This window comes from Cheilinus undulatus, linkage group 6 (assembly GCF_018320785.1).
Source record: "Cheilinus undulatus linkage group 6, ASM1832078v1, whole genome shotgun sequence".
NCBI classification, from domain to species: Eukaryota; Metazoa; Chordata; class Actinopteri; order Labriformes; family Labridae; genus Cheilinus; species Cheilinus undulatus.
Window position 1 is genome coordinate 44,704,185 of NC_054870.1, and position 17,393 is coordinate 44,721,577.

Sequence of the window (17,393 nt, forward strand, 5' to 3'; positions counted from 1 at the left end):
TTTGGAACATCCTAGGTTAGTATAATTTGATCCTGTTGTTTATAATGTGTTCCAGTTGTATTATTGTAAAAAAAAATGAAATAATAGGTTGACCCAGTGTCAGGATATTTATTAGATTACAGTTAATATTGAATCTTTTTCTCAGAAAACAGTCACATGTGATCTGAATTCTTTTAACCTACGGTTATGTAAACATTTCACCAATTTGCTGAATTTGTTTAACTTTCTTTTAAACATATTTGGCAGTTGTTCACCCTGTGGTAAGCGATGGAAAATCACTGGCCTAACAATCCTTCTAGACACTCATCTCTTCATTTATGATGCCTCGGTTCATTACACTAAGTAGAAGTTTAATTATAGGCTTTTAAAAGAGCACTTTGGCTGAAAAGAAAAGCCACAAGGGATTCAAGTTTTAGGTATGAGTGGAACTGCGATAAAAGGAGATGGTGAATCACTAATGATCACAGCAGTTTAGTCCTTGATACGTCTTGGTCTTGTTCCCTAACTCTAACATTGGGACAGAGGGTGCAAGAGGATTTAATCCAGGTGTAACCATGTGTCTGCAGACAGCTGAGACCATTTTCAAAATGACATCAACAGCTGGACTTGTTCTGATTTGGGCCTCCTGTGGTCACACTGATTACAAGGTAGGATGATACGACAGAGGCAATGCAATCTGGACAGGATGCATTACCTCACTGCACTCAAAGTTAAACTAAATGCAAATGTTCATATGAAGATCAAAAGATCAAAGCTTTCTGGTTAATGATGTAGCTGAGTTACTGAGTGATAACCGCTGAAGCTTCCCTGTTTGTATGGATCATTGGATCCCTTTGCTCCTCTTTCAGTTTGCTTGTCGCAGCTGTAACACAGGTGCTTTCTCCATGTGGCTTGTATGCTCATGCCTTGTTACACATTGTTCGGTTGAATGTGTTTTTAGCCTGTGGTAATCGAGCCAAGGCGCCTCTATTGTAGGCTTATCTGCTTATCTACCAAGGCTGAGATTTTCTCATCTTTAGCTTGGGTTTGAAAGATATTGACCTGACAGTGACATTCCTAGTTTTCTATTCTTATCCTTTTGCTTTTATGTGGCCTTTTTCTTAAAAACTAGGGTTGCCAGCATTAGCATATTAATCACAATGAGATCAAGGTCCGAAAATAATATGTTAAATTATTTTCAAAGGCATTAATACTATGCTGTGCTGCCATTTAGGCACACCTTCAATAAGGTACATGTGCAGGGACATCAGCTATACACTACTCACTGTAGATACTTCCTGCTCTCCCAGCAATAAACAATAAGGACCCTACTACCCCTCTGAATGTCTCATTTCAGTTGAAGTTTGGTGGAGGAGGGATAATGGTATGGGGCTGTTTATCAAAGCTCAGCCTAGGCCCCTTCCATTTCCAGTGAAGGCCAATCTTAAAGCTTCAGCATACCAAGTCATTTTGGACAATGCTATGCTTCTACTCGGCTTATACCACATCTGTTCGAAATGTTTTGCCATTTTGTCTTCCCAAGAAAGAATGGAAAAGGATCGATAGTGGCACTGATGAGGACTTGGAAAGATAAGGAGTATTGATAAGGGTGCCATTATCAATAAAATTTTACATTCTCCATCCTCCAAATTCAGAAATAAATCTGAATGAAAGAAGTATCCTATGACAGCACTTGTAAAAACATAAAACCATATATTATTGGGCATTGTGTGTTGAATTAAGACTTTTATTTCTTACTGACAAGACAGAAACTTGTCTCTGTGGGGTGTGATCTCTTTGGTTTTCTGATTCGTATTTTTCTTATGTATCTTAGGATCTTGGAGAGGGGGATTGTGTGTTGACCTTGGCATGGATTCACCAGTCTTCAAGTCATCCTTGTATCTCTACTTCAGACTTTAACTGAAGGGATGGAAAACACGGGGCAGGTAAGATACAACTTCCTTAAAGTTACAGAAAGAAGTTCTGCTATGAAAAAAAGAGCAGAACAAAGGCCAGGAAATACTAACACTTTTAAAATGCCTCTGGTGGCCCTCGTGCTCTCTCTGTAAGGGGCTCCTGTCCTTCTCTATATTGTGGAGGTTTTACTTTTTAATCTCCCGAGGGATCTGGCTTTATTTTTATAACATATGGCTTCTAGCTTGATTGATGCAACAATGTTCAAACAGTTCAAGCTGATGTGTCTAGCAGAGACTTCCTGTTAATCCTACATTTGATCTTGCAGAAACATTTGCCTTTATAATGCAGTGTGTTTAGTACTTCTGACAATCAGGACTTATTTCAGTATCTGAATTTACTTTGGGGGCTCAATTGGAATTGAGCAAAATAACAAAACCAAGATGTGCTATAAACTAGCAGAAATTCAGTCAAATCATCACCTTCTCTCCAGGTTTTCCAGGCTGCCCTGGTAATCCAGGCATACCCCTCTCACCCTGAAAGAACAGACATGTATTACAAAATGGCCCTTTAGCAGTCACAGATCGGGGCTGCAGCTTGATAACAAAATCTGTTGTGCCATAAGAAGTGTTTTTTGACCTTCCTACCGAAACACCAGGCCTCCCTTGCTCGCCTTTGTTCCCATCTGGCCCACGTTTCCCCTGAAAGAAGTAAAAAAGGCAACTGAATTTAAATTCTCTTTTCCATGGTGAATTTTATATTCAAGTTCATTTGTTTATTTTTCCTTTACCTCTACTCCTGGTGGGCCTGGCAGCCCCGCACTCCCTCTAGCGCCAGGGTTACCCTTAAAAGTGAAAGAAGACATGAGAAAAAAATGTTTGGTTAAACATTTGAACCCATTCATCTGTTTGCATGTCCTTTAATGGGTTTGAGCCTGAAGGGTGGATTCTTTCTTTGGGTTCTGATCATGCTGTACAACATGTGGTTCACTTTTGGAAGCTTTTCATCACACAAAATCACCGCTGTCCTGCCACCAGTGGTATAACCGGAGATGTTTTGTATTTACCCATCGGAAAATAAGTCAATAAGTGCATTTACCATAGTTTTTGAACATACTCAAGCAGGCCAGACCACATAGCATTAACAAGCAGAAACTGTCATGACTTAAGTGGACACATTAACTCAGCTGGTTTTGGCTTTGTCTCAGATGTTGTTATGGACTCTGCTGGGATCTTTCTGGAGGTTATTATGTTCTGTATGTTTGTATATTGAACTATGTAGTACTCACAGGCTTACCATCAGCACCAGCAGGTCCAGACTGACCAGGTTTGCCAACATTTCCTTGGTCTCCCTGAAAAAAAGAATAGGGATATTTAATCTTTTCTATCTTCAACAAATCATGCAACCTCAAAAGCTGTATTAAATAATAGGTTTAAAACATCTCTGGTAATAATATTCTTTCTCAGGCGTGGAGTGTTGATCATATTTCACTCCAAACCATGCAAAGCAAGCTGGTAATTCTCGAGGATGCTCCATGTGGGGTTACAAGGAACATCTGCAAGCCAGCAATTGTCCCAGCATTTTGGATCTATTATCAAACGTAGTTAAAGCATAGCAGGGATCTTATAAACACGCCTGAACCCATGTAAGTTTTATGAACAAAAAGACTCTCTAAGGCCCTTGTGGAAAGGCTTTTATGACCGAGGCTGCTATTATTTGGTTGATTCCATGTGATCAATAAAGACAGACACCTAGGTTTTACTCCTTAATTTGGTAATTTTCCATCCTAACCATTGTTTATATTGGCAATGGTTGGGTTTGCAAACAGTACAGTACAACAGGATCTTATAAGAAAACCAGAACTGACTCATAATGGCAAGCCATAATTAGCTTCACTGGAGGAAAGAGGCCATTTACTGTTTCCATAATTTGTAAAACTGCAAGTTTTCAATAGTTAACTGTGTATTTAAATGTGTTTAAAAACAGCCCACACAGCAATGTTTTTGGCATGAAGAAAACCAATGTTTACAGGCTATAATGAATTGAATTTGACCTGTTGGTAAAGTGTAACCTCACGTGTTAGTCACTTATTAGACACAGAGAGCAGTGTAGACAACACTGAGAATTCAACACAAATTTTCTCCTCCAAAGTTCAATGACAAAGAGCTTGTTCATTTACAGAGGTCTCTTGGTCACTCCTGAGTATAAACCCCTTCTGTATTCTCTATGTTTAGTTTACCACAATAGAAGGATTAGATGTTACTAATCAGATTACATTTCTTTACGACACAGCAATGGAACGACCCTTACTGCTGCTAATTCCAGTGATCACATTGCCACTATGAGTACCAGATCTGCTCAGTGTCCTGCATCTGCCAGTGACGTTACACATTACAACTGACACACTGGTATAAAGATGTGGCACATTTTTATTGGCTTTAAATCAAAGAGTTTAGTAGTTTTTAAAACCTGGAAACAGAATGTTTGATAAAAAGGATTCCTTGATCTGTATTTAGTCAATATTATCTTCACATAGAGCTGTGCTTCCCAAAGTATGGGCCAGGGCCCAGAGGGACTGTAGGTGGGCTATGAGAGGTCACTTACAACAACTCAAAATCATTAACCTTGCACATCAGTTGGACCGAACAGAGGAGAAAGAGGCGGTAAGTACGGGAGTTGTTGTACTGTAAGCAATGTCTGCGACTGGTGTAGCAATTAGCCCAGATGTAGCTATAGTATAGTGGCAGTTTTATCAAAACAGGGCCACATTTCTTTATGAACTAAAGAGCATAGAACAGCACTGAAAGCTTTCCATGACAGAAAATACTTTTTTGCTCTTCTGCCAACCTGCTTCAGCATGACTTTGGGATTGTTAATAGTGGGGCTGAGTTGTACTCTAAGTCAGTGTAATAATCAGTAATAATAGTCAGTCTACAATAACTACGCCACAGTAATGTTAAGCTCAAATGTAGCTGTAGAAAAGCCACAGTTTAATCTGACTTTGGCCACATTTCTTCATTAAAATAAGAACAAAGAGCCACAGCAAAAGCTCCTCTTAGCAGAGAAGGAGCTTCCAGAGTGCAAACACCACAGCAGCTGTATTGGCCCGTCATGCGTGTGACAGACAGAATGTTTGTCAAATTGCCTTACACACATTTTTTTTTTTTTAAATTCTTCCCCACGCTTTGTATGGGAGGTTTCCGAGATGATTTTAGGAATTTATCAGTGTCTTCTGACATGTTAATGATATTTGGGAATCATTTGCTGGGCCATATAATGTTTACAGAGATGAATATTAGAAAAGGAATTATAAGTGATTTTGCAGATGCCTGATTATAAAAAATAGATGGTAGTGGCTCAGTTTGACCCCACAAGAACACATTCTGAGTAATGTTAAGGTTCCTGAAACCAAAGCATTTGCACTGAAATTCCTTGTTTATGAAACACAACTATGATGAATCAATGGTAGATATTTGAGTTTTATGTTTTTGTAGAGCAAGGGTTTTTTGGTGGGCCTCAGAAGATTTTCAGGTTTCAAATTGGACTGCAGCATACTGAAGTTTGGGAAAGTCTGATGTAGAGTATTTGTGTTGTTCGCACTTTGGTCATACTGTTCATTTTGTAGATCATAACCAGTTAAGGACTGTTAGTACACTAACACAGCAAGCACTAAGAAACTAAAACTATGAATTTACATTTCAGTGGAGTTTTTTTTTTCCCTGATCAGAATCACCTTTATTGGCCAGCTTTGCTCACATACACAAGAAAGAAATTTGACTGATAAATTATACCTTACTATACGAAAACCACCTCTCTGGCGTACTGTAAATTACGATGTGCCAGGACATCATGTCAACTTTCAGCCAATCATATGGTTTAATATCAACAGATATGGTTCCCACATTGCTACTAGTCAAACAGCTCTCATAACGTCTATCACTTAAAGTTCTCCAACTATCTGCATTTTTGAAGGACATAACCTGAATACTGGATGCGTGCATTTGTGCATTAGCGTCTACAGACTGTCCTGGACCATAGTTTTTTATTATGCAATATTTTATATAAATATAACAATGAAATGAAACAATGCAGAGAATGAAAATAGCTATGTAAAAAGCATTTTGTTAGACCACCAACCTTTATTCCTGGAGGTCCGGGGGGTCCCGGAGGACAAGCACATGGCTCTTGAGTTGGTTCAGGGTAATCGAGACTTTTGGAGCACTGTAAACAACAAACAACATCAACAAAGCTCCAATGGATGAGGCCAGACATTGATGGTAAAAGCGCACTGCACGTATCAGAGATGCAAAGATTATGAGATTAATAGTTTATTGATAGGAAACTGGCAGCAGCACTCTAAAGGGGATCTACTGACCAACAAAATGTGGAATAGCCCCCCCAATCTTTGGGGTTAAGGGGTATGATACTGGCCTATAGCTCGACCAACAATGGAAGGGGGGTTCTTTTCTTCAGTAAGTGAACTTTTTTTGCATATTTTCCAATTATTGTTAAAAATTAATTCTCATATTCAAGTAAGAGGCCTGCATTGGTAGCAAAACATAAATCTCACAGAACCAGAAGACCTTCTCATCACTGCAGACAGGAGGAGGTCATAAATAAACAAACTGAGTTCAGAATGGTCCCTGATAGCTGGTGTTTATTATGATGGAATTAACAAATGATGTGGAAAAGAAGATTTATGCAGGTTTTTAAAACACATTATGCTTAGTAAAAGTGAGTCAAAAGGGCATCCTCCACTTCACAAAACACACAGAAACCATTCCATAAAGTTTCAATAATCAAATCTGTTAACTTTATATATTTCCTTTTTTTTTCTAATGAGATACTGTTTGAATTTTCCAAAGTGGGATCTGAACACCATTTAACATAATGTGCTTCATGGACTGTGACATTCATTTGTAAAAAAAAAAATGTCTTAGACCACAAAGACAGACAGAAAAGAACAGCGGTTCTTGGCTTCTGATCTAGATTCTTTTGACTTTTATCCAACAGCCTCACAAAAACAGTAACTTGGCTTGTGGTTGTAAAGATTTCATAGCCAACATAACAATGTACAACTGCCTCACAAACACAGTTGGAGCCAGAGTACAATAAAAAATGTACTGAGCACAAAAAGTTTAAGTCCTTCTCCTGTAAATGCTTGTATTCACAAACAGATGTGACTTTTACAGAACATGCTACGTCTACATTTCTTCAACTTCATACTTGAATGTAGACCTTATGTACTACAGAGCAAGGAAACATTTGATGCCATGCAGTCAAGTTGGTGTGGAGTTAACTGACGATGAAATTGTGTGGTGCATTTCTGAGCAGAAACAGATGTAGCCTGACAAGGTGAGAAGTAGGTGAGAAGAAGTTATCTTTGTTGCTTTTGGACTGGAGAACAGCTTCAGAGCCAAGCGGACTTATGTACTCACCACTCCAGGTATTTCACATGCCGTCTCTCGGTTGTTCTGCTCGGGGTCACAGTAGATGCGAAGTTTCTGAATTTCAAACTTAAATAAAAAAACAAAAACAAGTTGTGAAAAACACAAGATTTACTTTAGGAAGGTCGGAACAAGTTCACAACACAAACAGTCTTAATAAGGGGTAAATTAGCAGCATTTAGTCCAGTTTTATCAGGGCTTTCAAACCAATGAGCTAGAGCTGCAATTCTGTAACAGCTAACATTATGCATGTACATGTTGCCAGACCTCCCTCAGTGTTGGACGTGTTCTGCATTGAAGTTTCTTCCATTATTTGGTATTTTGTTGATGTTGGTGGTAAAATGGCTCCAGAGAGTCCCGTAAATGGTTTCACTTCAGCTACCATGTGAGCAGAACGAGATGCTAACATATGATTTACATTACTTCCAGCCTTTTGAAACCTGTAGTATAATTTCATGATTGATCAGTGCAAAACAATATAGTTTAGATTTCATAATCTGTGGTGATGTGGTGTGGTTTTTTTTGATGAATATGCCTGGACTGCTCTTTTGGTTCATTATTTCATGTTATGTGAAAGTGCATTGAGGCTATTTTGGTGTGCAGACAAGAAATCCTGTTCCTAATTGCAAGTGTGTTTATCCACACATGCAGTTACACAAGTGCATACACTTTTTGTGAAGAGCTTAAAACTAGATGAACCTTATAACAATGGATTAGTGCACACAGTAACATTCACATCCAAGCTGTGGTTCATGTTCATGCACACAGCTTTAATGATGTTTAAACATACTGGCTCGCATAGAGGATGTAAAAGCCTGGTATGAGTTATGCAATTTTATTTACAAACAGAAGTTTTTCCACTTAAACTCTGTCCCATTGTATAAAAGGTTTAAGTCAGGTATGTCTCTGTGTATTCTAATCAAAATGACTTAATGCACTCTGGACTTTGCAGTGCATTCATAAAGTATTCAGACCCCCTTCACCTTTTTCAATTTTGTTATGTTGCAGCTCAATGCTACAGTTGAAAAAATATGTTCTTGTTAATCTACATCCAGTACCCCATCATGACAAAGTGAAAACTGAATTTTAGATCTTTTTTTTTTTTTCAAATTGATAAAAAATAAAACACTGAAATATCACATTGACATAACTATGCAGACTCTTCATAAAACATTTTAAATTTAGCTCAGGTTCCTCCCATTTCTCTTGATCATTGCTGTTGTTTCTACGCCTTGACTGGAGTCCACCTGTGGTAAATTAAACTGATTGGACATGATTTGGAAAGGCACGACCTTTCTTAATGTAGGCCTCACAGCTGACAATGCATGTCAGAGCAGAAACCAAGCAGTCAAAGGAACTGCCTGCAGAGCAGAGAGACAGGATTGTTAATAGGCACAGATCTGAGTGTTGCTTAAAAATGTTCTGCTACACTGAAAGTTCCCGAGAGCACAGTGGCCTCCATAGTTCTCAATAAATTCGGCACAACCAGGACTCTTCCAAGAGCTAGTCATCTGGCCAAACAGAGCACCACTGGAGAGGGGCCTTGGTAAGAGAAATGACCAAGAACCTGATGGTCACTCTGACTGAGCTCTAAAGATTCTGAGATCCTCTCCATTGGTCTGGACTTTATGGCAGAGTGGCTAGGTGCAAAACACATTAACACTTCCTTGGAGTTTGCAAAGAATTCCAAATGACAGCCATGAAATTCTTGGTCACTTTTCTCTTTCTAAGGTCCTTATCCCCTGATTGTTCAGTTTGGCCAGGTGACCAGCTCTCAGAAGAGTTCCAGTTGTACCAAACGTCTTTCAATTGAGAATTATGGAGGCCACTGTGCTTTTGGGAACTTTCAGTGTAGCAGAAGTTTTTTTTTAAGCCTTCCCCAGATCTGTACACAATCCTGTCTCTGATCTCTGCAGGCAGTTCTTTTGACCTCATGGCTTGGTATTTGCGCTGATATGCATTGTCAGCTGGAAGGCCTTCTAGAGAGAGGTGTGAGCCTTTCCAAATCATGTACGATCAATTAAATTTACCACAGGTGGACTCCAATCAAGGTGTAGAAACATCTCAGCAAAGATCAAGAGAAATGGGAGGAACATGAGCTAAATTTCATGTGTTTTGCAACGGGTCTGAATACTTTAGCCAATGTGATATTTCACGGTTTTTAACTTTAATTTTTATTCAGCATCAGGCTGCAACGTAACAAAATTGGAAAAAAAAGGTGAAGGGGGTCGAAACACTTTGTGAGTGCCATGACAGTATGGCCAGAATAAAACAATGCCAAACTAGGCTAATAGCTCACATATGTGCTTGAGCTATTTTAATTATCTATTTTCTGCTAAGGAAAAAGCATCAGCTCATTTGCAGAGTTGGAATAAATGCCTTTATTGTCGAGAATGCAGTCAGCTTCTGTTTCCATATCATTGCTATAAATTTCAAATGTTATATATGGAATCTGTTTTCATCAATGCTTAGAAACTTCGCACCATAAAACTACTGCAAAGCAAATAACAACACAGCACAATTGTGATTTACTCCAAATTCTGGCACATAATGTACCAATTGGGACGAGTAAAACAAAGATTAGAAGAACTTGTGGAAAAAGCCAGTGTTGCCAGGGATTTATTAACCCACAGGGCTCAGCATGTCTCTAAGGAGGCAGCTATAAACCTTAGTATGGTGTGATTCGGTTTGAATCATATATCAGTATCAAGTTTGCTGTGCTGCTCATTAAACAAACTGTTCTTTCTTTTTTAAAGTCAAGTTGGCTGCTTGGTTACTTCCCTGGGAGCCAAGCATCATGTGTTTTAAGAGAATAGAGTTGTTGATGTTAAACTTACTGGTACTGTTGTTTCCTTTCTGACGTATTTTCCAACTTGGGTTTTTCCATTGATAAAGATGCCAACTGGGGGCTCCAAGGATAGGGTCTCGATTTCCAGGTCATCTACATAAAGAGTCACATCCTCCTCAGTGACCAGCAGACGCATCTGGTGCCATGTCTCATCAAAAAGCTTCTTTTGTTGCAACACAAGAACAGGAAGTAGTTGTTAATAACAGAAAGACTGGAGATGGCTGATAACAGAAAAATTAAAAAATCATGAATAGCTATCCCCTTGAGAAAAGTTTAACAAAGTTGTGATTGTTTTCAAAACAGGAAGCTGAAGAAACTCAGTCTTGTGATTTTGATGCCTTATACTTCAAACAGTTGCATTTGCAAAAATGACCTTCTTTAGCAAAAATAGGCCTCATATCCCATTGCATGATGGTCAACACTGATTACGATCACATGGTTGGAAAAATATTTCTAATTGAGATATCTTTTGCTTGCTAAAGTATCAACATGTGTTATAAAGGAACTGTGGCTCAGACAGTCTTGTGTTTGTCTTAAGCTCTCTAATGATAGAGCTATTTCTTCAAGGTTGCAGACTTTATCTGCACAAGTTCAGTTAGGCTTCCTTTTATTTTCTAATACACTCTGGGGCTCTACAAGTTTATAAAAGCTGCACTAAAGTGAGAACAGGAGGATTAGGGTTAATTGGTTAAGTATTACATGCTGCTGAAAGGAAACACTCTGACCTCCGAGGTGTATTGACGCGTATTATGGGATTTAGAAACAGAAGAATACCGAATCTGAACATTTTTGAGCCAAATGCAGAAAGCTGCTCAGCCTTCGTGACCTCACCACTTATTTCCATTATCATAAACATGAGTGGCCTTTCACTCAGACAGATATCACACATATACTGTATAATGGCATTTATCATCTAGACCTTTTATGTGGGCAGCTCTTCGGTGCAGACATTTACACTTTGCATTAACAATGTATCTCCACAGGGTATGAGAACACACTTCCCTGCCTTGCATGCAAATAATTGTCTGTCTATTTGAAAAGGCTGTATGCATCATTGTTTACAGCCACTGGGGGAAGCATTATTCTCGCAGCTGAGGGATTGATTTTACTATTGGCAGTATGGGTCAGGTTCCGGTGGTGGTGCATCCTACATTTCCCATTATACAGTACAGTGAAGCCGCAACCTGCATTCATATGCTCTTAAAAACTTTTCTAGGTCACGAAGTACAACATAGTACAGTACCTAATATTATGTGTACACAAAAGTTGTTACACACTGCATTAACTTCTTTTAGTGATACAAAATAAACCTTTGACGTTTAGTTTTATTGGAAAAGTGGAGTTCTGTGGTATCAACCACATTTATATGATGCATTAATTGGGATAATGCAGCCTGCTGGGACCACAGAAGTGGTCTGGGATGCCTTCATCATGACTGGATATGTTGTGTGGCACAACACATACTGGCCCACATTAAAGATTACCCATCAACAGCACATTCCACTAGAGAACAAAAAGCATGGCTTTATATCCATCCTGCTGCACTTGAGAGATGGCAATTGTGGCTCTTTATACAGATCCAGATTGTTTGGCTCAGCTTAGTAATAAGAGCCAGTCTTTTTGTTAACAAACATCCTTTAATTTTGTACCATTTTGCCTTTATAATATTTTTAAAACAACAAAAACAATGGAAAAGAAAGGAAATCATCTTTTATTCACTGACTGTCTCCTGTTGCTCACACAGGGAGTCAACTCCTACAGTGCCTATGAAAAATATTCACCCCCTTGGAGGTTTTACACTTTTATTGATTTTATAAATAAATCTTGGGCAATATAATTTGGCTTTTTTGACAAAAAAAAATTACTATTTTTTACAAAAAACCTCTTTGATGTCAATGTGAAAATAGATTTCTAAAAATTAATGTCAATCAAATAAACATATGTAATGTGAAATTAGTGACTTCATAAATATTCACCGCCTTTAAAGTGACTGACCTAATTTCACAGAGTTCCAGCCAGTTGGTGCTAATAGTCTCACAATTAGTGAAATGGGGATCACCTGAGTGCAGTGAAAGTGTCTCAAGTGATTGTAGTATAAAGGCACCCGTGTCTGGAAGGTTCAGTCACTGGTTAATCAGTATTCCTGGCTACCATTACACCATGAAGACAAAAAAAACAAACACTCCAAGTGGCTCAGAGAAAAGGTTAGTTTAGATTATAAGTCAGGGGATGGTTACAAAAAAATTCCAAGACACTGAACATCTCCTGGAGTTCAGTTAAATCTATCATCAAGAAATGAAAGGAGTACTGCACATGTGTAAATCTGCCTAGATCAGGCCGTCCTCACAAACAGAGTGACTATGCAAGAAGGAGACTAAGAGAGGCCACCAAGACACCTATTTGATTATACAGAACCTAATGCTACTTACTCTTGTTGTCTGCTGGGAAAATGTAACCGTCTGAGTTCCACTTGGTGATTTGCTTGTTGTTGTGAACATGACAGTGCGATCATGTCCATTTAGAGTCACTGCCATCTGAGGTGTCCCATCACGTGTCTGTATTCTCCATAGATCCCACTCCTCCATTGCCACTGATCCTTTATACCTCAGTGTGGCCACAAAGACGTAGGATGGAGGCAGACCATCTGGAAAAAGGTTCCTGCGAGACCAAAATTACAAGTCAGTCAGCTTTGCATGTGAATGCACCTGTGGTGATAAACAGACAATAACTGCAAAAACACATAAGATTACCGTGTTGCTTCACTCAAGTCCAGACGAGATGTCACTTCATAGGCCTTAGAGCCATAAAACGCTCCTTTTGTCTTCTTTGCTTTTTTAGCCAAGTTTAAATGTAACAGGAGATCAAATCCTTTCTCATCCCTGGAGTTTATAGGAATTCTGGCTGGACAAACAGTCTCTGCAGAGGCAGAAAAAAAACAGTTCAACAGAAAATAGACCAGCAAATAATGGAGACAAATCAAATGGTCTGAGACTGTTTTCAAATATAAAGGAACCCCAGACAACCAGGTCAGGACTTTGTCCAGATTTGTCATTCTGCATCTGTCTGTGACACAACATTTAATGTTCAGTTTAGATGGTAGTTGTTAACCTTTGCAAAGCAGATGGATTGGCCAAAATCCATGTCAGTCATCTGGAAAATCCATCCTGCAAAGCTTTGAGCTGATAAATTTGTTCCTGGGCAGAATGGCTGGACCAATCAGCATCATTGAGGAGAAAGTTTACGGTTTAGCTGAAGTGACTGCAAGCTTAAAAACAGTGGTGGGCAGGTGAATACAGCTATTGCAGCAGTTTTATCAGATCTGGAAATCATTTCTTTATTAAACGAAGAGAAAAGAACCAGACTGAAAGCTTTTCTTGGTGAAAAATATCTTTTTGCTCTGATTTCAACCAGTTCTGGCAAGAGTTAAATTCACCAACTGGCTCCTCTGAACGTGGAAAATGAAAACCCAAGTCCCACAAAAGGTATCTGTAATCTATCATGGACAGCAAACAGACATCAAACAGCTAATTAAAGTCCTCTTCTCCCCATCTTCCACGTTACCCCACCTTTCAAACACCATCACCATGATCACCATATTTACAGTGGACTTACACCTACCAAAAATGAGGTGTAAGACTGGTACTGTAACTTAAGCCTACTTTGGCACTATCTCAGCTGGTGCAACATCTTAAACGTCAGTAGAGCATAAACTCTGTCAAAAGTTAGTTGGCTATGGCCCCAACCAGAAGAGCTGAATGAAAATTTGTCATCCAGGTAATTTTTTTGGCTCTCCCTTTGTTCTTCTAGTCGCTGATAATTAAACAAGCTACAGTGGGCACAATTTGTTTACTTTATGAAAACATTATTGAAGTGGATAATTGAGCTGAAATAACGAGTTTTAGTTTAGTTTGGTGTCGTTGTCTCTGACGAAGCTCAGCAGATACACTGAGGTGGAAGAGCAGGTTCTGGCAGCTGAAGCTTGCATTGCAAAATAGTGCCAAACACAGGGGCTTTCTGGGTGAAAAGTAAAAAAATCAAAATTGTCGATACAGCGTACAATTGACAATGTTTTTTCTAAATGTACCCATCTGTTACACTGTACAGCCTAGCTCCCCAAAGCACATCCTGTTCAAAGAGGCAGCGCACACTGAAATCACTGGAGGCTAATGCTACTACTATTGCAAAGTACCTTATACAACCCAACTTCAAAAACACCGAAGTATCCCTTTAAACAGGTTTAAACAGGTAACGTGACATGACAGCTGTGAATACAACTGAGCTCTTATCCTTTTAGCAGGGTGAAGTATTTTGTGTTTATTTCAAATGAGAGTAGAAGAACACCTCAACTTTCAGACATTGATTGGCAAATGCTTACCTTCACATAGTTTTTGTCGTATGACCTGTATAATCCTGGAAATTGCTTTGTAGTCCTCAACAGAGAACACATAAGTTGAGAATGGCTGGTTTGCAATGTCCCTTAGCTCAGCCTCTTCAGTCTCTGAGCCAACACCAATTGCAAACAGAATTACTCCTTTTTTTCTCGCTGCCTCTGCTGCTTTTAATACCTCATCTTGTGACTTCCCATCTGTGAGAACTACAGCAATTCTGGAAACACCTGATGGGCCGCGCTCAGAAAGGCCAAACAGCTTGTCTGTTGCAAACTTAATGGCTGTCCCTGTCCTTGTGTTTCCCCCCATGTACTCGATGGACTCCATGGCTTTGATGAGTTCTCTGTTAGAGGAGTACTTCCCCAGAGGTATCTCTAAAACGGGGTCATCGCTGTACTGGACGACTCCAACCTGGGTAAACTTCTGTCCAATGTTGAAGCTTGTCGTTATGTTGACGAGCCATCGCTTTACTATTTCAAAATTGATATCTTCGACACTCCAGGAGCCGTCTAGAATAAAGACCAAATCACACGGTGCAGTCCTACAACCTGAAGCAGACAGGAAATAAACATTAGCTTTGAAAAGTCATGTTTTTCACGAATCATCATGTAACATAACATATAACATGAAATGCATTTACAGTATGCCAAATCACCTTTGCCAGTTGTATGAAATTTAAAGTTTTGATGTATTGACTACAAGCATAACAAAGTGTGAGAAAATGAAGACAGAAGAATTCTTACTTCTTAGGTCTTCATCTTGAGCTGCACTAAACAAATGGAGAAGCATGAAGCATAGACATCTTAAGACACAATGCATGGATGGCGCTTTGTAACCCATTATGCAGCAGTACCAAGTTCCAAATGTGCACCTACAGGGAATGGAAACACATGCTTTGTATTGCAGGGAAAAAGAAAAAAAGACAATGCAAGCATTTGTGACACATTTGACTTTGCCTGTTCTTGCCTTGACAGAGGAAAATGTTCTATGTTTCATTCAAGGAATGATTAATGAAATGATTTATTAACATTTTGATTAACTCATCTTTGCATTTAATAAAGAGGCTTACAGGTTAGGCATTAGCGCAGAAAAATGTGCTCATACAAACTGACCTGGTGACAATAATACTGAATGCATCGTGCTTAGGACAAGGCCCAAGTCAAGCACAGAACAGACAGGACTTTTACTTATTTGTTTGAGGTCATTGAACTCCCTACATAAAAGGCAGAAAAAGTGAAAGTAGAAATAAAAAAAAATGCAGAACAGTCAATGCAAAAAGAAAAAAAAAAACAGATGACTGGTGGTGTAATCAACAGATCCTACAGATAATTGAATTTGTTTAATTAAAATGCATTATGTTATTGTTTTGGTTTGGTTTTTTTTTGCCCAGCAACAGCACTGACAAATGAACAAATTAGACCCGTGATGAAAGCCAAGTTAGAAGTCAGTCTATGTTGGTTATATCAGTGATATTTCCGTGATATGCAAATCTCTTTTGTTACCAAACAGTTGATTGTTGGCACACACAGCAGACAAAATCAGAACTAATATGAAATAAAATTACCATCCATATGGGCAAATAGTCACTGCATCTATGAATACAGTGACTAAACAAAGCAAAACAAAAGTCATATGTTGAAAACATTCAGAAATCGTGAGAACTTCTTTGGGGGTGTATTAGAGCCCATGGCATGGATAACTTGCACATCTGGGAAGACACATGAAGGATATTCCAACATGGATAACATGGCTTCCCCATAAAAACATGTTCTACTAGACTGGCCCGCATGCAGTCCTGACCTGACTCCCACTAAAAATTATGGCAAATTATAAAGTGCAAAAAACATATGCAACAGGAACCCTGCACTGCTGAGCAACTTAAGATGTACATCAGGCAGGAAAAGAAAGGAATTCCTCTTCCATATTTCAACAATTAATTTCTTCAGCCTCCAGACACTTGAAGAGTGTTTTAGAAAAAGGTTATGTAACTCAGTTGTAAACATGCTCCTGTCCCAACTTTTTGGAACATGTTGCCTGCCTCAAATTCAGAAGGTGTGTATATTTCCAAAAAGACAATGAAGTTTTCAGTTTGACAGACTGTAAATATGTTGTCTTACTAAGTACAGGTTAATAGAATTTGCAAATCACTACTTTGTTTTTGATCACATTTTACACAACTTTCCAACTTTTTTGGAATTGGGGTTCGTATTATTCAATGTGATGATAAGTGACCTCCATTTCTGACACTTTTTTTAGTGTTGGCATCAACAACAGATTTGCTGTGGAGTGAAATTTTTGTGACAGACGAGGAGACTCATCCTTTGGAATTAAATTGTCTGGTGAAGGAATATAAAAGGCACCATGCTTTGTCAGTCAAAAAGCAACACTACTGTGAGAGAGATTTTTAAATTCTGCTTATGCAATACATTTCCATTGTGAGCTTTTAACACCCATGAACTACCACACGTTTTGTCTCAGAATGTACAACAAACCCCTAACAGACTTCTTTGCACCACTTAGTTTTATTTGAAAGCTTGCATCCATCCTCCATGTGGTGCAGTCTCTTTCCAGTCCTTCTGCAGCTTATTACACCTTAGCATTTTCCTTTTAGCTTCATCAACCAAATCCTCACATGGCCCTGTCAGCTTTACTAAATAAATAATTCCTTGAACCTCTGACCACAACCGCCATTAAAACAGCGCTCTGTGTTTCCTGTGGGATTATCAGCTGTTTCCTCAAATCTGCTGCCATTTGCCAATCTCTGCCCGCCCTTGGCCTAGTCGCAAAATGCCTGCCCAGAAAGTTTCTCTCCCACAC

The 17,393-nt window shown here is 38.9% G+C and overlaps 1 protein-coding gene and 1 long non-coding RNA gene across 9 annotated transcripts in view; one reads left to right on the plus strand and one right to left on the minus strand.

Moving 5' to 3' along the window:
• The window catches only part of LOC121510892, a 123,875-nt gene that overhangs the window by 61,223 nt on the left and 45,259 nt on the right, over positions 1–17,393 (plus strand). For 5 of the 6 annotated variants that reach the window (XR_005991997.1, XR_005991998.1, XR_005992001.1 and 2 more), the window contains one exon: positions 1,814–1,925. This is a non-coding gene — a long non-coding RNA (uncharacterized LOC121510892). Of the gene's footprint in view, positions 1–1,813; positions 1,926–12,758; positions 12,843–17,393 lie in introns of those variants that run through there. The other variant, XR_005992000.1, reaches the window with a different exon arrangement.
• The window catches only part of col21a1 (collagen, type XXI, alpha 1), a 44,836-nt gene that overhangs the window by 22,124 nt on the left and 5,319 nt on the right, over positions 1–17,393 (minus strand). For 2 of the 3 annotated variants that reach the window (XM_041789223.1, XM_041789225.1), the window contains exons 2-12: positions 15,320–15,447; positions 14,564–15,124; positions 12,939–13,104; positions 12,618–12,846; positions 10,178–10,351; positions 7,332–7,409; positions 6,031–6,114; positions 3,182–3,244; positions 2,684–2,737; positions 2,541–2,594; positions 2,376–2,429 (exon numbers count right to left, since the gene is read on the minus strand). In XM_041789223.1, coding sequence (XP_041645157.1) covers positions 2,376–2,429; positions 2,541–2,594; positions 2,684–2,737; positions 3,182–3,244; positions 6,031–6,114; positions 7,332–7,409; positions 10,178–10,351; positions 12,618–12,846; positions 12,939–13,104; positions 14,564–15,124; positions 15,320–15,416 — 1,614 coding nt within the window. In that variant the 5' untranslated portion in view covers positions 15,417–15,447. The remainder of the gene's footprint in view (positions 1–2,375; positions 2,430–2,540; positions 2,595–2,683; positions 2,738–3,181; positions 3,245–6,030; positions 6,115–7,331; positions 7,410–10,177; positions 10,352–12,617; positions 12,847–12,938; positions 13,105–14,563; positions 15,125–15,319; positions 15,448–17,393) is intronic. The other variant, XM_041789224.1, reaches the window with a different exon arrangement.